General features: G+C 50.5%; 1 protein-coding gene across 1 annotated transcript in view; it reads right to left on the bottom strand.

Moving 5' to 3' along the window:
• Nucleotides 1–2,740, bottom strand: part of GRHL3 (grainyhead like transcription factor 3) — a gene marked incomplete at both ends in the record, with an annotated part of 28,672 nt that extends 25,932 nt beyond the window's left edge. The window contains one exon of the mRNA XM_080693092.1: nt 2,706–2,740. Coding sequence (XP_080549218.1) covers nt 2,706–2,740 — 35 coding nt within the window. The remainder of the gene's footprint in view (nt 1–2,705) is intronic.
• Nucleotides 2,741–20,774: the final 18,034 nt, after the last annotated feature.

The following is a 20,774-nucleotide window of genomic DNA, read 5'->3' as shown; positions in this document are numbered from 1 at the left end:
GAAGCAAGGATTCTTGTTAAGTGTTACAGAAGTGAAAGCAAACCCACCACCAAAGAAGGCAGCCTCAAGCCCAGCCTGCCCAGGTGCCCGGCAGCAGCGATCCCCCGAGCTGGGTCCCACTTCCCTCCAGCCGGAGGCAGAAGAGTTCCAGGGTCCACCCGATCTGGGTGTGGACACCCAGCTACACCCAGGCGGTGACCTGCCAAGCCCTGCTGTGAGCCACCCAGCCCCCTCACACGATCAATCACGCTCACTAGTCACCCACAGGGAGGCCCTGCCACCCTGTCAGGGAGGAATCATTTTTCAGCCAGCTCCATACAAGGTGTTCCCTGGGCATGACAGGGGTGCCCCAGGCTTCTTGCGCCCGCCAGTGGCCCATCTGGTTTTCTGCATGTGCAGGTTGGGAAATGCACCTTGGCACATGGTCTGGGGGCTCCCTCGGGCCCCGTTGGAGGAACAGTGGTGCACAGGGCACGGCTCTGCAGAACGAGAGCATCTGAACTCATGGTTACAGGGCTGGGTGGGCCCCAGAGCTGCACAGACCTGGGGTCCAGCAGTATCTCTGCTGTGTGACTCGAGGCAAGCCTCCCGACATCTCTGTGCCCCAGTTTTGTTCTCTGTAGAACATGGGAAGATGAGAGTCCTAACCTCAGAATTATGATGCTAGCAGCTAGCTACCTTCCGTTAAGGGATTACCAAGTGCCGGGTGCTAGCTGAAGAAGTCCTACTGCATCTTACAACTCTGTGAAGTGTCACCGTTGGAGGATGCAGGGAGGTACCGCAGTAAAGGTGATCAGTACCAGCATGAAGTGACGTGAACCGTCACCATGACTACTGAGTACTTACTCTGTGGGGTGGCCCGCAAACTGCAGGGTCCACAGCCTCACTCTCTCCCTCCTATAAATGGGCCTCTTCCTAACAGACCCGATGCTTGGAGATTCCAAGATAAGAAGGGTGAGCACCACACACTTCCTCATCTGGATCCAGGTGGGCAAGTTGAGGGCCGTCGGGTTCCAGCTAACACTGCTAGCTGCATGTAAATTAATTATGTGCCATTTACTAATTATACCAGAAACTTACTTTCTGCTCTTTGAAAAATTATTCTCTGTATGGGAAATTTTCTTTCGTGCTTTGGCCTCCTCTTGGTTTCTCACTTGCTTTGCTTTCTTTCTTTCTTTTTTGTTTGTTTCTATTGTTCATTCGAGATGTGGAAAAAAAAGTGAAATCTACCTCTCCAACCCAGAATGCCACATACCTTCACTCATTCACTCAACGATTCATTCAGCAAACATTCACGGAATGGTACTCTATAACAGGCCATATGCCGAGCACCAGAGACACAAAAGTGAATATCACACTATCTCTGCCCTCAAAAATTCCCAATTCTTGCGCACCTCCAGGGAGGGCCCAGTAAAACGGCACAGGACATCAGCAAGATAATTTCTCTCCAAGACTTTTACTAGGTCAGTTGCTCTAACCTTTTATAGGAGGCCAAAGGAATTGGGGGGAAGGGGGTCAGCCATGCTGGATTACTTGCTGCATTTTACAAATGAGAAAGCTGAGTTCCGGAAAAGGGAGGGAAGGCAGGAGAGGGAAAGAAACTAAATGATTTAGCACAGTCAGGCCCTGGCCTTTCCCTTCCCGCACATGTCCTGTGAGGTGGGTGCTCTTATCGCCACCTTGCTCACGCAGAAACTGACACTTGGACTGAAAGGCTGGAGGGAGTCACGGAGTCCGGAGTCCTGAGGCGGCAGAGCTGGGCTTTAAACGCAGGGCCTGCCGGCTCAGCAACTACACCGCAGGTCAGGAGTGGACCTCCTGCCTGGCAGTCCTTCCCTAGTCTTCTAGGCCAATGGTTCTTAAACTTGACCGTGCCCCAGAATCAGCTGGAGGGCCTGTTAAAACACATACTGCTGGGCCCCACCCCCAGAGTTTCTGATTTAGTAGGTCTAGGGTGGGGCTGAGAATTGCATTTCCAGGTTCTCAGATGATGATCGAGGGGCTATACTTGGAGAACACTGTCCTAGGTGAACCTAGAATTCTCTCTTAAAATAGTGATTCCTTCTCTTCCCCTTCTCCATTTCAAAAGCATTACAGGTGTGAAAGATAAGCATATAACATGTGGAACCTACAGAAAAACAGGAAGCAGAGAATTCATCCATATTCTTCTACTCTGAGAAAACGAATAGTTCAGCACATCTCCTGGGCCTTTTCAGAGTCTAGGCATGCAGGAAGCAGGCTGGCGCACTGCCCCGGCTCCTGTCAAGACCCACTTAAGATCCCAGTTCTTTAGCTCCCTCTTTTGCAAAATTGCATTTACCCTCCCATCTCTCCCTGGGTTTCTGGGGGATAAAGCAGGCAATGCCTTACCATGCATTTGACACAGTACCTGATATGACATCAGCGCTCAACACATGCTTGCTATTGCTGCTTTAACCCAACGGAAAGCTCGGAAGGTCCACACTGTCGGCCCCACTGTCCCCCCTCCCTCCTCCCATTCCTCAGCGGGGGACCTCTGGACCGCCGGCTCCTGGGCTGAGCCTGCCCCTCCGTTGCAGGGATTGCAGGGCCGCAGGAGCCTGGAGCTCCCTTCGCGGCCGCCTGCCGTTAGGGCTGTTTCTCTGCACAGTCTTACAGCCCGAGCTTAATGAGGGCTTTTAACTTTTCATTCACCAGCAGCGTAACTCCGACTTTTAATAACACACCTTGTGCACGACAAAAATTTGCTCCTGGCAATCATGGTTTCGACCACAAAACCGCAGCGGGGAGGCGTTCCTGGTTAACTCTTTCAGCGCTCCAGGCAGTCTGGAGCCGGTGCTCCGAGATCAGATGGATGGCGGCGGGCCGCAGGCTGGGCCCGTTCCGCCCCCCTCCCGCCCTCAGTCGCCTCTCTCCAGGGATTGGGGGTGGGGTGAAGATGAGATTCCCAGCAGCAGAGAGTGGGGGCCCAGGCTGCGGGTTGAGGGAGGCACTGCGGAGGATCCTGGTGCACCGCCTCCCTTCGGTGGACCTACTATGTGTCGAGTCCCTTAAAGTCGCCAACCCCCTGCTTTCCTGCGCTGTAAACAGAGCCTGACTCAGGCGCGGCTGGATGGTGCTACTGTGCCAGGCACATAGTAGGCCCTCGGGCTGGACAATGCTGGTGCGCCGGGCACATAGGGGCCAGGAGGCCACCACCCGGCCTTAGAACTTGGACAGGATGCCAAGCCAGCGCCAGCCCCGCGCCCACTCGGGCAGGCGGACTCGGGCAGTGCGCAGGCGCAGTTGGCACCACGCAGCCGCCGGCTGTTTTCCCGCGAGATCTTCAGGCCACAGCCCCAGCATTCCTTGCGGTTCCAGCCGCTGGGCATGGCAAGGCTGTGGGCTGGAGGCGCCCAGGGCTGCGGCTGCCAGAGGCCTGGGGCTGGCAGAGGCACCCGGCGCTGGGCCTGACCACATGAAAGGCCTGGGCGCTCGCCACCCACCAGCTGCCTCCAGCTGGCTTCTCACTCCACCGCCCGACCTCCATGCCCAACTCCCGGCCTTCGAAGTGCCGCCTTCCACCCCAGCCAGGCCTCGTAGCCAGGCCCGCTGAGGGCCGGGAGCTCACTGTTCCCCCTGCCAGGTAGGTGTTTACATCCTCATTTCACAGATGAGGAAACTGAGAGCCAGGGAGGACATGCCAACGAGGGTCCTGTGGCGGGTAAGTGACGGCACTGAGAAATGCAAGTCTGACTTTTCTTCGCGCTACACCCACGGCTGGCAAGAGTTGGACATTCTGGAAGGGCTCAAAGATGTAGCTTGGACCAGCTCTTTGGGGAAAAGATGCGGCGGCAGCTCGGGACTTGGAAGCCAAGCACTAGATATCCCCCCTTTTCCACTGGGCAGCCGAGCCCCCAGGCCCTGTCATTGTAATCTCAAATGGAAGCCTCAGAGGCTGCCTGCAATTACTCAGCAGGCACTGGCATCCCCTCACCTCCAGCCCCAAGTAGAGAAGCCTCAACTGTCATCGGATCTGACTTCAAACGCAAATCATTAAAGAGGAGAAAAGCAGAAAACCTTTCTGCCCAAGTAACCTGGCTTCAGGATGCATACCCCCTAAGGAGCAACCTGAATTGATTCTGTTGGCAGCCTCTGCGGTTTCAGTGAGGCTCTAAGGATGGGGGCATGTCCCAATTTTTTCTCAAGATATGGAAAAGTAGAAAGCAGGAGGGTTCAGAAATGCTCAGTGGCTTGTTTTTATATGAAGTAACAATGGTGTTTATTAGCTTGCTTCCTATAAAGCCTTAAAGCAATCCCTAAAGTTATTGAATCCCCTAAGGAACACCAATACTGCTGTTGGCCACAATTGACAGATGAGGAACCTGAGGCTCAGGTGAAATGAACAAAGTCTCACAGACAGAGCTGGGACTTGAACCTAGGTGTCAGCACAGTGCTCCTGTTCTTACTGTAGTTTGTGGTCCATTTGTCAACCTGCAAACATAGCTGGCCAGCCCAGAAGAACCCAAGAACTGGCTAGTATTGTGGAATCCTATCTGTAGGCCAGAGCAGCCAGCTGCTTTGCCTGCAGGTCTTTAAGTTCTTAAAACAATCTTCTGAGGAGTAGTTTGAAAAGAGATTATTCAACTCCTGCCTCTACCCATTCACCTCTGATGGTGGCAGGAAGAGGAGAGCTGGTGTTTAAGACACCTGGCTTTTCTTGCCAGGATCCTGAACCCAAGCTACGGCATCCTGGATCCTAGCCTCATCCCTCTTTCTGTAAGGTCCGGACCACAGGCCAGGGATCCATAGTGCCAGACAAGAGCCTGAATCCCAGATGTGGGCTGGACCACACCTGCATCCTGCCAGGCAACAGAGGTGACCTCACCGAAAGCCACTCCTCGACTTTCCCAGCCTTAGAGCTGCCTCTGAATGAAATCACATTTTATTGAACATATCTTCAGACCTTCAGCCAAGCATTTTACAGCCTCTCTCAAGAATCCTCCAAAGCATTTTTGTACCCATTTTCTAGTTGAGGAAAATGAAGCCCAGATAAATTGAATGACTTGTCCAGGAACCCACAGCTTTTGAAGGACGGCCTGGATTTGAACCTATGTGAGGCCACGATAGAGAATGTACATGTTTAACCACCACACTGTAACCCTCCCGCTTGGGATTGTTCCAACTCAACAAACAAATCCCTTTAGAGAAACCCAACTCTCTGCCTAAGACAGCTCTTAGAACCACCTCAAAGAAGTTCTTTTTGGCAAGACGAGAGAAAACCTCCACGAGGCTGGGTTTGTCTCTGATTTCCAAGGCTCCTTCAAAGCATCAAAAAGTGGTGCCAAAAACCTTCAGTTTCAGTCCCGTGTTTCCCTACCTGGCTCGAAACTGCTCAGCAGAGAGAAAAACTATTTTCCCAGGGAAACACTCAGCTCTGCCTTGAGACCGGGGCTTGCCTCTACACGCCAAAGAAGGTTCGTCAGCCCATTCATTTTCCCTTACAAATTGCCGTGTGAACCCTGACGCCGGCCTCCTGCTCTTCCCCTCCTGGAAAGCCCATCCAGACTCCCTGCTCGGAGCACGCCGGGCATCCGCTGATGGTACTCACTCAAGTTCATTGGACATGTTGCTGCTCCCGGGCTCCGGCGACCGGCACTGAGGCTCTGCTGACTGCTTGTCTCTAATTCGTGCCCCACATAGGCATTCCCTGCCCAGGGAAGTGTTTGATTTATGTTGAGGTTTGGGTGCTGGGATTTTGCTGACAGGTAGGTTCCCAGCGGCACTGGCGCTGATTGGCTGCAGGTACAGGTGCCTGCGACTGCAGGTATACCTCAACAGGTGCAGCTGTTAACTCTTGGCCCGCTGAGTAGGGGCGGAGCCTTGGGGGGCTGGCTGGGTGAAGCTGGCCAATTCCTTCCTTGGTGAGGGGGCGGGAGGCGGAGAGGAGGGAGGAGAAAAGAATGCTGGGAAGAAGCAAGATAACTAGAGGAAAACTACAGGGACCAACAGATACTTAAAGAAGATCTCAATCCCGGTTTCTAGTTAGTATCCTGGATCCCAGGAATTCCCCCCACCACCACCACCACCACCACCACATTCCTTTTTTCCTCCTTTCCTACTACTGGGAAGTCTCAGAGAAGAGAGCAGACCCCCCTCAGGTGGGTCTCTGTGTAAGTTCCTTTTTTCTTCTTCAGGACCTTCCCCTTAAGTGAACATTTGTAAATATGTTTTAGGATTATTCAAGTGGGTTTTTTTTTAATCGTCACACTAACCCACAGTGGTGGACTGAGTGTCGCCTCCCCCTTCCTCCCCACATGTGCACCCTACACAGGAGGGAGGAGCCCGCTGGGGAGGTAGAGTGACTTGCAGAGGGCATCGCTGGCACAGAGCCCAGATCCGAGCTCCAGGTCTGGGTGTCCCTGAGCTGAAGCCAGTGGCCTCCATTTATGTGTACTGAGCACCTGTTGTATGTATGTGAGGCCCTGCTCTGAGTTGTGGGGAAACAGAAGCTAACACATCAGGAGTTTCCCGGGGGGTGTGTGGTGGTGGCAGGGGCTGGGGGAGGAGGGGAGGAAGGGTGTGATACACATCTGGATAGGATATGGGCAAACCGCACACCTGTGGCCAGCATCGAAGGGATGGGTAAATCGAAGTTGGCCAACCCTGCAGCTTTACCTGGCTGATCTTTTCTGAAACTCTAAATACTTTATTTTGCACTGGGAACTCAGGAGAAATTGGATGCCTGTTAGACAAAGTAATTGTGGAATTATTGCTGTGAGCTGTCCTCTCTGAAGAACAAGGTCAGTAAACCCAGAATATCCACAAACACAAAGAGGAAAATGCCAGAGCTTTTGAAAGAGATTCCGCCCGGATTAATTTGAAATTAAATGTAAGCCAAAGATTCGGGGCCCCTTTTTACCCGATTTTCTCCTTCTGCCCCTCCCCCTGGCTTGGCTTTCCTGGGAACCGCACCTTGGCTCTCTCAGGGAACGGCAAGCAAGGTTCCAGCTGCGCCGCCATAATCCAGAAAAGCCGTCTTGGGGTGAGGTCGGGCCTGTGGAGATGGGGCCTGGGTTTGAGAACTGTCAAGAGTTTGGCTTCTCACTGGGGGCTGTATAGAGTGGGGGGGGGTCCTAACAGTAGTAATGATAGTAATTGCTGATAATTAATGAAGTCACCGCCTCAGAGCAGCCCTCTCCGGCACCGGCACCGGGTTAAAGTGGACGTTCAGTTAGTTGATATCACACCGCTTCATTTGTGCTCTCTGCAAAGCCCTCGGGGCTTTCTGGTGTTTTTCTAATTATCTGTCTCCTCTTTCTCCGGAATGTCATCACCTTAAGAGCAAAGACCCTGTCTGGCATGCTCACCGGCGGGTCTACAGGACGGCGTTGGGCTCCCAGTTGGTGCTCCGTGTGCGCCTACCAGGAGTCCTGCTCAGCCACCGCACGCATTATCTCCTTCAAGCCCTGTGACAGCCCCGGGAGGCAGGCATTTCCTTACTCCCGCTTTAGAGATGAGCAGACTGAGGTGTGGGGCGATTGTGTAAAGTGCTGGGGCTGCACGGTGAAGCAGGGCGGAGCTAGAGTTGGGATTTAACCCACGCAGAGCCCAGTGCACGGCCAATTCGTGAAGGTTCCGTTGACAGTAACGCCAGTTGGTGCCAACTTTAAGTGCAAAGCCTGCTGCAGTCCCAAGCGTGGCATGCTTCTCTGTGTGCCTCTACCCACCCTGCAGGGGGCTACGGACTTTCTGTCAGCTGTGTTGCAGTGCACAGGTGAAGGGCTGTGGGGTGACTCAGGCTGGCTGGGCGGGAGGGGGAGGAGGCTAGGATTCCAGCTGGCCTGTCTGCTCACGCAGCTGCTTCTGCTGCGTGCGTGCGTGCGTGCCTGTTACTGGGGATTAGCCCAGGAGCACCTTACGACCGGGCTATACCCCCAGTCCTTTTAATTTCTGAGGCAGGGTCTTGCAAGCTGCCGAGGCTAGCTGGCTTTCAACTTGCCGTACACCCTGCCTCAGCCTCCCAAGTAGCTGGGATTAACAGGTGTGTGTCACCACACCTGCTCACGGGATTTTTAAAATGAGATCTCTCCTCCTATCTTTAGGCCCAAGCCCATCGTCAGAGATCATCAGGGCCTGAGTCACGGGGCAGAGGGCTTCCATGTCGCCATACCCAGGAAGGCTCCAGAGGGTGCCCTGGTTGGATGAAGGGACTAGGAGGCTGGAATGGTAGGCAGGAACAGCAGCAGGAGCCAGTTAGCAAGGCCACCAGCCCCTCCAACAGGAATTACCCTTCCTAGTCAGGAGGCAAGGCTGTTCCAGGCCTCGGGCCCCACAGCTTACACAGGCCGGACTTACGGAGATACCACCAACCTTGCTGCCACCTCTTCCTACCTCTGGGTAGGGTGAGCATGGCCCAGGGCTGGGTGGGGCTCTTTCCCCTTCTTACATGACCCAGTTCTTGGTTTCTCTGTCAAGGAGATCAAAAACAGAGACCAGCCAATCACATGTAACTTAATAATTATATTCACAATAATAACAGTAAATAGTGATGGCTGCTGTTTACTGTTTGTGTTTGCAAGTGCTGTGCCAAGAGTTACTTGTTAGGAGAGTATGGCTTCTAAGGCTGGCTGAGCTCCCTTTACAGCCCAGCGCAGCCACTTACTTGTTCCATGATGTTGGGCAAGTGACTTAAGCTCTGAGCCTCAGGTTCCTCATCTGTAAAACAGAGATAAAAATAGTGTCCCACTCCCCCATGATGCTGTGTGGGTGTTAAATGAAATAAACGCTTGTGAAGTGTGTTGTGCAGTACCTGGCACCCAGCACTCAGTTGCCAGAAAGGCCACTTCCTCACTCAATCCTCAGTTAAGCCTGTTGAGGAAAATGGCAACCTTATTTTATTTATTTATTTATTTATTTATTTATTTATTTATTTATTGGTGGTACTGGGGTTCCTAGAAGCCCTTCTACCTCCGGGATACACTCCCACGGGCTACACTCCCAGACCTATTTTTTAACTTTTTTATGTGGAAACAGGGTCTCTTAAGCTAGCGAGGCTGGCTCCGAACCAGCGCCATCCTCCTGTTTCCACCTCCCAAGCGCGGGGATTACAAGCGTGCGCCACCACGCCCAGCAATGGCAACCTTATTTTACAAGTGAAACTCAGACTCTGGTTAAATTGTTTGCTGAAAGTCAAAAGCTAGTACGTGGAGACAGCCCAGTGGCATATGCCTGTAATCCCAGCTACACCAAAGAAGGATCACCAGTTTGAGGCCAGCTGCAACTTACCAAGACCCTGTTTCAAAAATAAATAAAAATTTCAAAAGAGCTGGGGGTATAGTTCAGTGGTAGAGTATCCATGGATTCAATTGCTGTGCTGCAAAAAAAAAAAAAAAAAAATTTGAGCGTACACCTTTCTGACGTCACTCTTACAGAACTGGACTGTTAGGAAGGGTGCTGGGCTCCGGGTCGGCTTGACCTCTAGCCGTGCAGTTCTGCTGAGTAAATCTCCTCCTCTCAGAGCCCCAGTCTCTCTTCATAAAACCAGATTAGTGAATCACAGTAAGTAAATGAATTTACCTATCAAAACAGCCTAGATTCTTTTTTCCTACTTCCGTCCCTTCTCCAGACTTCATGATCTGTCCCCTGGAAGGATGGCACAGTCATTCATCGCTCTCCCTTCTTTTCAGGGCTATGACTGCCCATGAGTCAGCCGCTCCAGAAGAGCGTGGCACTCCCCTTGGTGTGCTGGAGGGGAATAAGGTTGGGGTGCTGAGAGAAGCAAGCACCAAGCCAGGCTGCTGTGCCTGTCTGGAGACTGTACTATACTATGTACCTGTGGTGCTGTTACTCCACATCGCCCCCTTCTTGTAGCTTTTTTTTTTTTTTTTTTTTTTTTTTTTTTTTTTTTTTGCTAACCCCTGAAGATTTCTTGATTATCCAAAATTTAAAATGAGACATTGAGATGGCAAGATTTTAATTCTGCCTCTGCCCCATGTTGGGCGTTGAACTTGCATCGCTTTTGTGATTAGATCGTCTATACAGAGCCCCACTTTAAATGTCATTATATCAAAAGAAGTGCCCATTGACCAAATAGCCATACTTAGGGCTCCGTAGGAAGCTCAGGAGTGGAGATCGGAGGCTGGCTGACTTGCAGGTGCTAAACAGTGAGCTGAGGAATTAGATCTAATCTTGATTTAGCAAATTAGAATCACAGCCATGATTGAGCACTTAACTCTGGGGCACTCTCGCTTTAGAGGTTTTGTCCCATTCCTACCCATAAACCTTGGTCACATGAACCACACAGATGGGCTCCATCTTACAGCTTACCTAGAGGATGTGGCTCTGGAGTCGACTGCCTGGGACCTCGGCCAAGAAATGTCACCTCCTCAGTGAAAACCCTCACCGCTGTGAGGACCGATCAAGGTCACAGTGTCCTTTGGGTGCACCAGGCACTGTTCTAGTGTGTTACCATCATATCGTATAGTTTTCTTAAAAGCTCTGTGACGCAGTCGCCGTAGTTATTCCCACTTTACAGGAGAGGAAACAGCTCACCGGTCTGTCCACGCAGCAATGGAGGATCAAACTGAAGGCTGCCTCATCTCAAAGCCATGGGCACAGCCCTTTCAGCCCCATGGGTCCAGATGGATTGACAGAAATAAGGAGGAAGGGAAGGGAAGAAAAAAACCTGGTAGGATGGATGATTGATAGTATGTGTAAGGTAGGGCAGAAGCTCTACAAAGAACAGCAACCTCACAGAACACCTATCCAGGTCTCCATAACTACTCAATAAATGTGGAACAAATGAAAAATTTGCACAAAATACTAATATTCCAGGCAAATAGGCTGTCGCCCTCTGCTTCCACTTTTCAGGGCAGACCTCTAGTGTTGGAATCCTTACACCCTTTTTATTATGACTTCACTCTGGACTTGCAATTTCACTTCTGAAAGTAGTTTCCCCATCCTCCACTGGCCCTGAGAATTGAATTAAATGAGATCTTGCTAGTCCAGTGGCAAAAAGTAGGTGCCCAAGCAAAGGTAGCTAGTGTTTTAAGTGAGCCCTGGTTTGGCAAGAGGACCTCTCAGTCACTTCCCATTTCCAGCCTCAATACACAGCTGAGTTCACTGCATTCAGCACTCAGCCTCCTTAAAAATCACCCCTTCTGTATGGAGAGCTTTTCTTCCTTCTGTATGTTGATGTTTGCCTTGCTTCATCTCTGACCCAATAGCCACCCTGGAAGGATGAGCAAGAACGGGTTAATGGTGGCCCATCCTTGTGGGGTGTCGCTTGGAGGTAGAATGCCCCTGGGTTCAATCCCCCACCCGCACCAAAAAAAAAAAAAAAGAATGTGTTAAGGGTCTTATCCAATAGGTACTCCTAGTTAAGTGAGGAGCTTTGGATTGGAGCCTCCAATTGGACAAAGTGTCATCCCAGTAACCGCTGTGGAGGACCGTCCTGGGCACACACCGAGGGCTGTGCAGGTGCTTCATGGTCATTTCCTTCTCTGCTCCGTCACTGACGTAGGTGGAGGCAGAGAGGACATGGCCTCCTCTGAAGGCTCGGATAGACTCGGAAGTGCGCTCATGGAGTCAGGACAAGGAGTGGGCAGTCTCTAGGCCTTTTACATTCTGTACTTTTGATTTTTATCACAGATCTGCCAATAACACCACCTACATTCCTTCCTAGATGTTCCTTGAACGTGGGGACTCATTATAGGTCTGAGGTCACTCTGAAATCTTCACTTACTAACAAGGAAAAGTCTCTGGATCCCACCAAACCTGCAGTTATTTTTTTCCCACTTGTCAAAGGTGATTCGGATGAGAGAAAACACTAACCCTAACGCTGGCAAGGGGAAGAAGGCTTTCTCCTTCCCGGAAAGAAAACGCTGACCCTAATGCTGGCAAGGGGAAGAACGCTTTCTCCTTCCCGGAAAGAAAACCAGTTTCAGCTTCAACTTTCAGTTCTAGCTCATCCTTTGATCTCGCATTTTTACTCATAGGAATTTAGTCTAAGCAAACAATCTCTGTGTGCAAAGAGTTATCTACAAGGGTGTGCATCAGAGCAGTTATAATCCTGAGAAATTCGAATTAATGTAGACACCCTCAGCGGAGAATCGAGTGTGTTCATGAAGACGCCTAACGCAGCTGCAGGCCCAGCCGTCATTCAGAGGGGTGGCCTACAAGTGGCCCCAGGCCCCAGGAAGCCATTTACCGCACTTGCTCCGAGAGCAGTTGTTAGCCCTTGGAAGTCCGCATGTAACCCTCAGGAGGGCCTCCTGAGGTAGGTAAACACTGTCGCCCTTGTTTTCCAAAGGAGGAAAGCAGGCCCTCAAGGCACAGCTGACCCAAGGTTTTTCCCCAGGTGTCTCTGAGCTGGGTCTTGGTCCGGGTCTGATTCCATAAGTTTAATTCTACCGTTAGCCAGCTAGTACTTCCTATTTGTGAAGCCCATTTATATGAGAGGACAGGAAGGACACTCAGAGATGCGTCCAAATAATGGCAACAGTTGTGGTTTATATTTTATTCTTTTGGCTTATCTCAACATCTGGTTTTTTTAAGTACTGGGGATGGAACCCAGGAGCAAGCTCTAAGCTACACCCCCAATCCTATTTTTTATTCTTTATTTTTACACAGGGTCTCATTGAGTTGCAAAGGGCCTCACTAAGTAGCTGAGGCTGTCTACAAACCACAGTGTCTCAGCCTCCCAAATGCTGAGATTACAAGCATGTGCCACCAAGCTTGGCTCCGTTCTTCTGTTAATAGAAAAAGAAAAAAGAGACTTTATAGTTTTTAAGAAATAGTAAACCAGAGAAGGCTTATCCCTGAGCTGGGCAGGAGGCAGTGATGTGATGTCCAGAACTAGGTGGACAGGGACAGCCAGAGAGAGAGGGGTGCTGGGAAGAATTCAGCCCCAGTCCTGGGAGAGAAGGCTGCCAGGAGGCATAGAATGTGGCCCACTTGGCCCCAAGGAAACCCTATAGGTCTACTCTTTCCAGGGACTTACATCTCAGGCCCAGCAGCCTGGTGCTATCAGGGCTCAACATCAGCCTGGCCCTTCAAAGGGCTGGTAAACAAGGCACTGCCCACTTACAAATAGAAAAACCTACTGATTCCAACCACCACCATGCCAAACAACACTGGAAATGTTTCATCCTCTCTGTAGGGGTCAAGTAGGGCTTTGAGGTTTGTGGAAGGATTACAAAGGGAAATGGTCAAGGTCTGATTCCAACAGAGATGATCCTGGAGCCCCAGAGCTGACCAGAAAGGGCAAGCGGCCAGGCTCAGGCTGCCTTCCTGGCTCGGGCTCTGGCTCAGGTTCAGATAGACGGCTGACCCATAGGACCTTACCAACCCGGTTTCTTAGGAGTGTTCCTTCAAAGGCTGATGTTTGTTTAGATCTGACCTTGCTGGGGAGGGTATGGAGAGGGAAAGTTTTACTGCAACCCTTCTAGCTCAGGCAACCCGTAGAAAGACAGAGGCTATGTGTTAGAGGCTGAGTGTTCAACCTGGACCTTCAGGTGAGGGGTTTTCTGAACCCACCTCTCTGCAAGAACCATCTTTCAGGCTTTCTCTTTGGGCCCAGGTGACTCAGCAGAAGGAAACAGGGGAAAGGACTTTGAAACTGTAGTCTCTGGTCCTTTTTGTGTCCTTGGAGAGGCTGGCTCATCCTTTAGGAAGATGACCACTCAGAGCCACCATTAGTCTCACTGCCACCCTTCTAGTATTCCAGTAAGATACAACTGACTGTATTCATGCACTATTCATTTATTTCATCCAGTGAATATGGAGATTTATTTAATCAATAAAAATTGTGCTAGGGCCACGGGTGAAGCCCAGTGGTAGAGGGTATGCTTCATACACGTGAGGCCCTGGGTTCTAACCCCAAGGCCATAAAGCTCTCATTTTTCAAGCCTGTGACTATATATTGAGCTCTGTGCATTTGACTTGTTTCCCTCAAAATTTTTTTTTTCTTCAGCACTAGGGGTGGAAGCCAGGGGCATTCTACCTTCAAGCTACACCCCCAGCCCTATTTATTATTCTTTTTTTTTTTTTTTTTTTTTTGGTACTGGAGGGTGGAACCCAGGGGCTTTCTACCTCTGGGCTATACCCTCAGCCCTATTTTATTATTTATTTGGAAACAGGGGCTCACTAAGCTTCTGAGAGCCTCACTAAGTAGCTGAGGCTGGCTTTGAACCTGTGCGATCCTCCTGTCTCAGCCTCCCAGGCGCAGGGATTACAAGCGTGCGCCACCACGCCCAGCTCTCCCTCAGTTCTTGAACTACCACCATATCTTTTATAGACGTGGAAACAGGTTACGGAACTTGATCAGGTTGTGCAGCTCTGTAGTGACTAGCATGCTGGGGTCTGAGGCCTGGTCGTTGGGCTCAAAAGCTGAGCCATCACCCGTGTTGCCTCAGTGAGCCGTCACCCGGTTAACCTGGTGAGGACTTGCTCCAGGCCAGTATCTGCACCGCAGGCTGGGTAGAGAGGTGAGCGAGGAGTGCCCCTCCCACAAGGAAGCCCTCTCCTCTGGAAAACCTCTCCTTCATCTTCCAGTAGACTTTGGCAAAGTTGGTTTCATAATCAAGTTTCACAAAATCTCTTGTGTTGGAAGAGTTCTCTAATTTCACCCTCCAGAGGAAACAGAAGTCTGTTACAGACCCCGTCCCCTCAACACAGACACACAGATAGTAGAGTGCAGCTAGTTGAGAGCTTGAACTCTAGTGTGGTGGCGCATGCCTGTAATCCCAGTACTTGGGAGGGTGAGATAGGAGGATCACAGGTTTGAGGCCAGCCTCAGCAATTTAGTGAGGTCATATTTCAAAATAAAATATAAAATAGAGTTGGGGATATAGTTCAGAGATAGACCGCTCTTGGGTTCAATCCCCAGTAGAGCAGATCCCAGCTCTTATCATGCACTACCATGTGACCTTGGACAAGTCCTTTGTCCTCTCTGAGCCCCATCTATATAGCCTTGGTCTACACGGCAGGCAGAACTCCTACCTCTTAAGGGTTTTGCAAATGAGGCAATACATGCACCATTCTGTGAGTTGTCTCTTCCTTTGCTCCCGCCGCCCAGGGCAGAGGTGCCTGATGTTGGGGGTTAGTCACCATGCCCTCCTGCCCCGGAGGGTATGAGCACTGTTGCTCTGTGCCCGGCTTCCTTAGAAATCTGAGTCACGCCTGGACGGTTCTACGCAGATGAGCCCTTTTCACAATGAGCTCAGTCATTTGTCTGTTCCGAGGTCTACGGCAGACACCCCCAGCACTGCCCACCAGTGGGCCCTGAAGACATCTCTAGGAATATAAGAGTCTTGATAGGCAAGACTGTCAGCTAAGCATTTGACTCCGTGGCGCAGGACTCTAGCTGGCCACGTTTTAAAACTACCAGTGGCCTTTGAATTGCCTGATGACCCAACATCAGGTCACAGTATTTCATTTGGCTACTCGGGCTAAAATGACAGCTCAGGTGGACCCCATTTGATGAGGCCAGCTTGAGAGCCTTGGTGCCCTCTTCCCTCTCCAGTCCTTGGGGATTCCTTGAAGCCTGTGAGGTAGTTTGGGGGTGCCAAAAGTTAAGGCCCATAACTTAAACACTATGCCTTCAGTCGGTGTTAATGATCACAAGCTTCAGACCGAACTTCGAGAGAGTTAAGTTTGAAACCTGGCTGTTTTTCCTTAGCTATCACCCTGAGCTCCATACCTTGCCGTTCTATTTCCTTATCTATCCATGGGAATTGTGTTTCTCTTCTAGGATGGCTGTAGGGACTACCTTTATGCAAAGCCCTTAGCTCAGTGCCTGGCAGGTAGTGAACATTGCATCCGTGCAGGGATGGAGCATGGACCAGATCAGTCTGAAGGCCAGTCCTGCTGTTCATGGACCGTGTAGATCCTGGGCAAGACACTTCCGTTCTCTGAGCTAGTTTCTTCAAATGCAAAATGAGTGGTTTGCATTCTAAAGTCACTCAGGTACTTGGCTGTAGCCTGAAATCTGTAACTTTGAAGGTCCTAAAAAAGAAAAAAGGGAAAATCGTTCCATATCCCTTAATCTTCCAAGGTCACATTTCATGAACCCCAGGGTCCTGACCCCATCTTCAAAGCCATTGCAGCCAGCGACTTCTAAGCAGAAGCTGCCCAACCAAGGTGAACTGCTCACAAGATCCCCAAAGCTTCCTGGAGCCACAGCAAGGCTCCAGGGAAGGAGGAGACTGGGCAGCAAAGCCTGCCTCACAAAGGGAGCAGCTGAGAAAGCCAGCCAGCCCCCAGCATCAGACTGGGGTGTGCCCTCTGGCGCCCTGGGCCAGAGTCCCCTTCACCAGCCCCCAGCATCAGACTGGGGTGTGCCTTTGGTGCCTCCGGCAAGCGTCCCCTTCACTGCACCAGAACGGATGAGTTTATGATGTGAGGGGCGTTTTCTCTGGGGCCTGGGGGTGTTCTGCTCTTCTGTAAAACAGGTCTCACCTGGGAAATGGGGACCTAGTGACCTCTGACATCCCCTCCCCAAGCAATCTGAGTCACACCTAGCAGGAGACAATGATGGGAATGGAGGAGGCATTCCGCACCCCTAAGAACCTAGTGGGGGGGGGCGGCACTGAGTTATTCTTGTGCCCTGTTTGAACCCAGAGGGGGATGGTGTGGGTGGGATTTACAGAAAATAAAAACAGTTGGTTTCAACTCGTTCTACCTGTTTTTACCCCCTACAGTAAGAAAAGTCATTTAACCATTTTAATGCTATGAAGGATACGGTGGGCTTTAGAGAAATTTAGTCACGCTGATTAACAAACACAAGTACCTTTTCCTAACCTCTGTGCCCAAAGCTACCGAACGGTTTGTATTCATTCTATTAGGAAATTACTGGCCTCCTTCCAGGGGGAAATGGGAATGGTGTAAATATTTTCATTTTTCAGGCAGGAAAACTGAGTCTCAGAGAAGTAAAGGCTGGCTCCAGATAGGCTGCCAGAGCTTGGATCTGGACCCAGGTGCCTGGCTGCCCAGAACCTCCGCTGCAGTCAGGACTTCGCAGGCTGCTCTGGCTGAGGCCTGCTGGCAATGTTCTCTCCAGACCCAGGAGATGCTGCCTTCCCTGGACACGCACTGCTTCCTGGGAGGCCTGCCCGACCACCTTGTAGTTCTTTGACAGCTGGAGGGGCCTAAGTGCAGTGAGGCGGCCTGTCTGAGCTGTTCTGCAGGGATAGCGCTCAGTGCCCCTCAGGCCTCTGTCTTCAGATGGGCTGGAGGACCTTGCCGCCCCAGTAACTGCCATGCCCCATGGTCAGCAACCAAAGGCTTTTCCATCCTTTTCTCCCAGGGTCCCTCAAGCTCGAATCCTGCTCTCCCTGCACCTCCCCGAGGAAGCTGCTCCTTCACAGCTGAAGAAGGTCCCTCCCTGCTCCGACCCAGCCTTTCTGGGAGATTTGCTTCCTCTCCCCTGAGCTGCTTCTCACTTCTCTCAGACCAGCTCAGGGAACTCCATATTTGCATGCCGAGGAGTGAAAAACTAAAACCAGTCCAAGACATTCCAGGCTGAAAAGGTTCTCAGGGCAGAACATTTGGGAAACTTCATACCTGACCCTTTCAGAAATTGACAAGCCTCTGAAATTTTCTACAGCCAGGAACCCTGCTTTGTTTATTTTATTAACCCAGAATTTTTCAAACTGAGATGACCACGATTTCATCTTCCCCCTTCCCACCTGTAACAATCTATAGAGCCTTCCCACCGGTTCCCACTTCTAACAATCTGTTTCCACCTGTTCCCACTTGTAACAATCTATAGAGCCTGTAACAATCTATAGAGCCTCGGCCTGTGGCCCATGTGACCTGTGGTTTCTTTGGGAAGTGCCTGTCCCCAGCCCTCCAGGGGTCCTTTCTACTACTCAGGACTATTAACTCCCTAATCTCACACACAAAGTGATCCAACCTGATATCTTCTCACTTAGGTCCCCAGGAAAGACATCCTCTGGGAGGGAGGATTCGAGGATAAGGATGCTACCAGAAAAAAAAAAAAGAAAAAAAGAAAAAAAATGATCTCTCAGAATTTAGGGGTGGAGGTGATGTGAAGAAAACAGCAGACAGGTTTACCCAACTTTTATTTTTTTCCCAAAGGACTACACAGCTAAAGATGGAACGTAATGGACAGTAACCACAATCTAGAGCCCAGTTCTAGATAAATACTTTCTGAGTGAGAAAACACAGGAACAGACTTTGGTCTGGCAGCGTTGCGAGTGAGGGACGGTTAACCAGGAGCAGTTCAGTGACCTCTTGGCTTCCTGACTCTCCCTGAGCCCCGTTACGGTGCTTGCTGTGACCACTGTCCATCCACGTCCACATCTCCTCAGGCTGCCCTGGGTAAAGCCCCAGGCCTTGCCCAGGCACTGGACCCTGCCAGCAAAGCCGCAGCTCCCCGCCCTGCACCTTCTTCCTTCCCGTCCCCCATGGTGCACCCCACTGCGCAGTCCCCGCCATGTTTCCCTTCTCCCTGCCTTCTGGGCAGCTCCCTTTGTGTCAGGGAATCTGTGCTCTTTCCTCCTCTGCTGTTACTTAAGTCAGTCCTAGTAATGTTTTCAGGCCCAACTTAGTGTCCAGCGGCCATGTGAGAGGAAGAAGCGACACAAAGGGCATTATGAGTGAGTCCTTGTGTGTGAAGGTCAAGGGAAGGAAAACTAGCCTACGGGGAAAATCACAGCAGTGGCTTCCTTTGGGCAGCGGGGTCGACTGGAAGGGTGCGGGGGCTCAGCCGGGATGGAAATGTTCTGGACCTTGATTCTGGAGGTGCTGACATGGGTGAGTATATTTCCAAAACTCAATTGTACTTTTAAGATCTGTGCATTTCTCTGTGGGATGGATTTAACCTAAGAATTAAACTCTTCCCACCCAGATATCCTTGGCCAGAATCCACTCCTTTGTCTGTTACTCGCTCAGAGCGCTTTTCCCACGCTGGCAGCCTTCCCTGAACGTAGCTTGCCTTCTGTGAAGAGCGCTCTGTTCACGGAGATGTCTCTGCTTTCCTACTACGCCGTGGCTTCCGGCCACCACACGGTGAGCGTTCTTTAAGCATTCGTAAGATTGAGTTAAAGCCAGATTCATAAAAATAGCAAGGAAAAACATCAGTTGTGTGTTAAGTACCTTCTGTGAGTCAAACTCTATGCTAAGTTCTTTACACACATATTTTATATGTATAAGAACTGAAAACAAATATGCATAACAGATGTGAGTGGTTTAGCTGCCGTACACTCTAATGAAGCAGAGTAATAGTGTCTGTTTTCTGAACTTTACCATGCGATTGAGGACACGCATGGCGCATCAGTATCAATCTCCACCTCACGTTGAGAAGATAGTTGTCCCCTCGCATCTGTGAGAGCTTCATCTGCAGGTTCAACCAAATGGCTCAAAAATGTTCATGGAAAATATTTGGTGAGCTATTTTGTCTTTACTGAACACATACAGACTTTTCTTCTTTTATTTCTGAAGCAATATAGTGTAATAGCTACTCACATAGCATTTGCATTGTACTAGATATTTTAAGTAACCTAGAGATTTAAATCTGCATCTGCAGATTTTGTTACTTGCTGGGGGGGAAATCTGGAACCAATCCCTTGAGGATACCAAGGTGACTGTGAGGAGGTAGAAAAGAAGTAGGCAGGTAGGGAAGAGGCCTCGGTAGAAAAACTTAATTTCCTGAGGGGCAAGGAATACTAATTAACTTCCAAGGCTCCTAAAAAGAGACTAGCCCTTCCAAGGTTCAGAGATAAGAATGACCAAAGCTTCACAAAAACCATCTGTTTACTAATCAACAAACCCAGGAGACATCCCTGAAGCACGTCTGACACCTCTACTGAAAGGAGACCCTCAAAGGACATGCAAATATCCTATGCAAATCTTAAGAACTGCCTCCCAGACTCCAAGTAACAGAGGACATGCAGATATATATAAACCCCTAGAGCAGTCACCAGGAGGGTTACCCACTCTGGGAACAACCCCCCCCCCCCAGCTTCTTTCTCTCTCTCTCTCTCTCTCTCTCTCTGTCTCTCTGTCTCTCTGTCTCTCTGTCTCTCTATCTGTCTCGTTGCGTTGGCTTTGGCTTTGAGAGAAGGTGGGGTGCAATTGAAGGCACTTGGCCCGGGATACACTCAGGTAGTGACCTGAAGGCCTCCACTGGACATCAAGGCCGACCAGGGCCCCTAGGGGTGACCTGCACTTCTTTTCTGGCAGATCGCATGGACTTTGGGAGAAAGCAGCTTGCAACTGAAGGCATTTGGCTTGGGATACCCTCAAGTATTGTCCTGAAGGCAGCTGCTGGGCACCGGAGACCTGACAGCCCTTAGGGGTGTTCTGCCACTTTTCCCTATTCCCTGCTGCTTCCAATAAATTTGCTCCCCTTCCTGCCGTCTGCGGGTGTCATTCTTCACTTGCCGCAGACAAGAATTCAGTAAGGAAACGCTGTGTTTCTTCTCAAGAAACCCCATGTCAACTGCACTGAGACCCAAGATCACAGAAACATACATTGTTGGAAATAGAATGCAAACCCAGGACTGCCTGATCTCAGAGTTGTTATGCCTGGCTGCCTCAAAAGAGGCTTCATATAAATCCAGAAGAAATAGGACATCTTTCTGGTCAAGAGACTTGTAAACAGCAATTTCCCTGAAATTGAAAAGGTGTGTGTGTGTGTGTGTGTGTGTGTGTGTGTTTTCTGAGGAGTGTAAAGGCTGTCTGGGTCGCTCCATGGCTTCAGGAAGAGGGTGCTTAGCAAGAGGGCTCTTGGTTTCTAATCCTAGCCGCACCGTTTGTCCGTTTGTCAGCTGCCCAGCCTTGGGCAAGTC

Source organism: Muscardinus avellanarius (genome assembly GCF_963383645.1).
Source record: "Muscardinus avellanarius genome assembly, chromosome: 3".
NCBI classification, from domain to species: domain Eukaryota; kingdom Metazoa; phylum Chordata; class Mammalia; order Rodentia; family Gliridae; genus Muscardinus; species Muscardinus avellanarius.
Note: the sequence above shows the minus strand (reverse complement) of the source record. Positions and strands in the feature narration are given on the sequence as shown.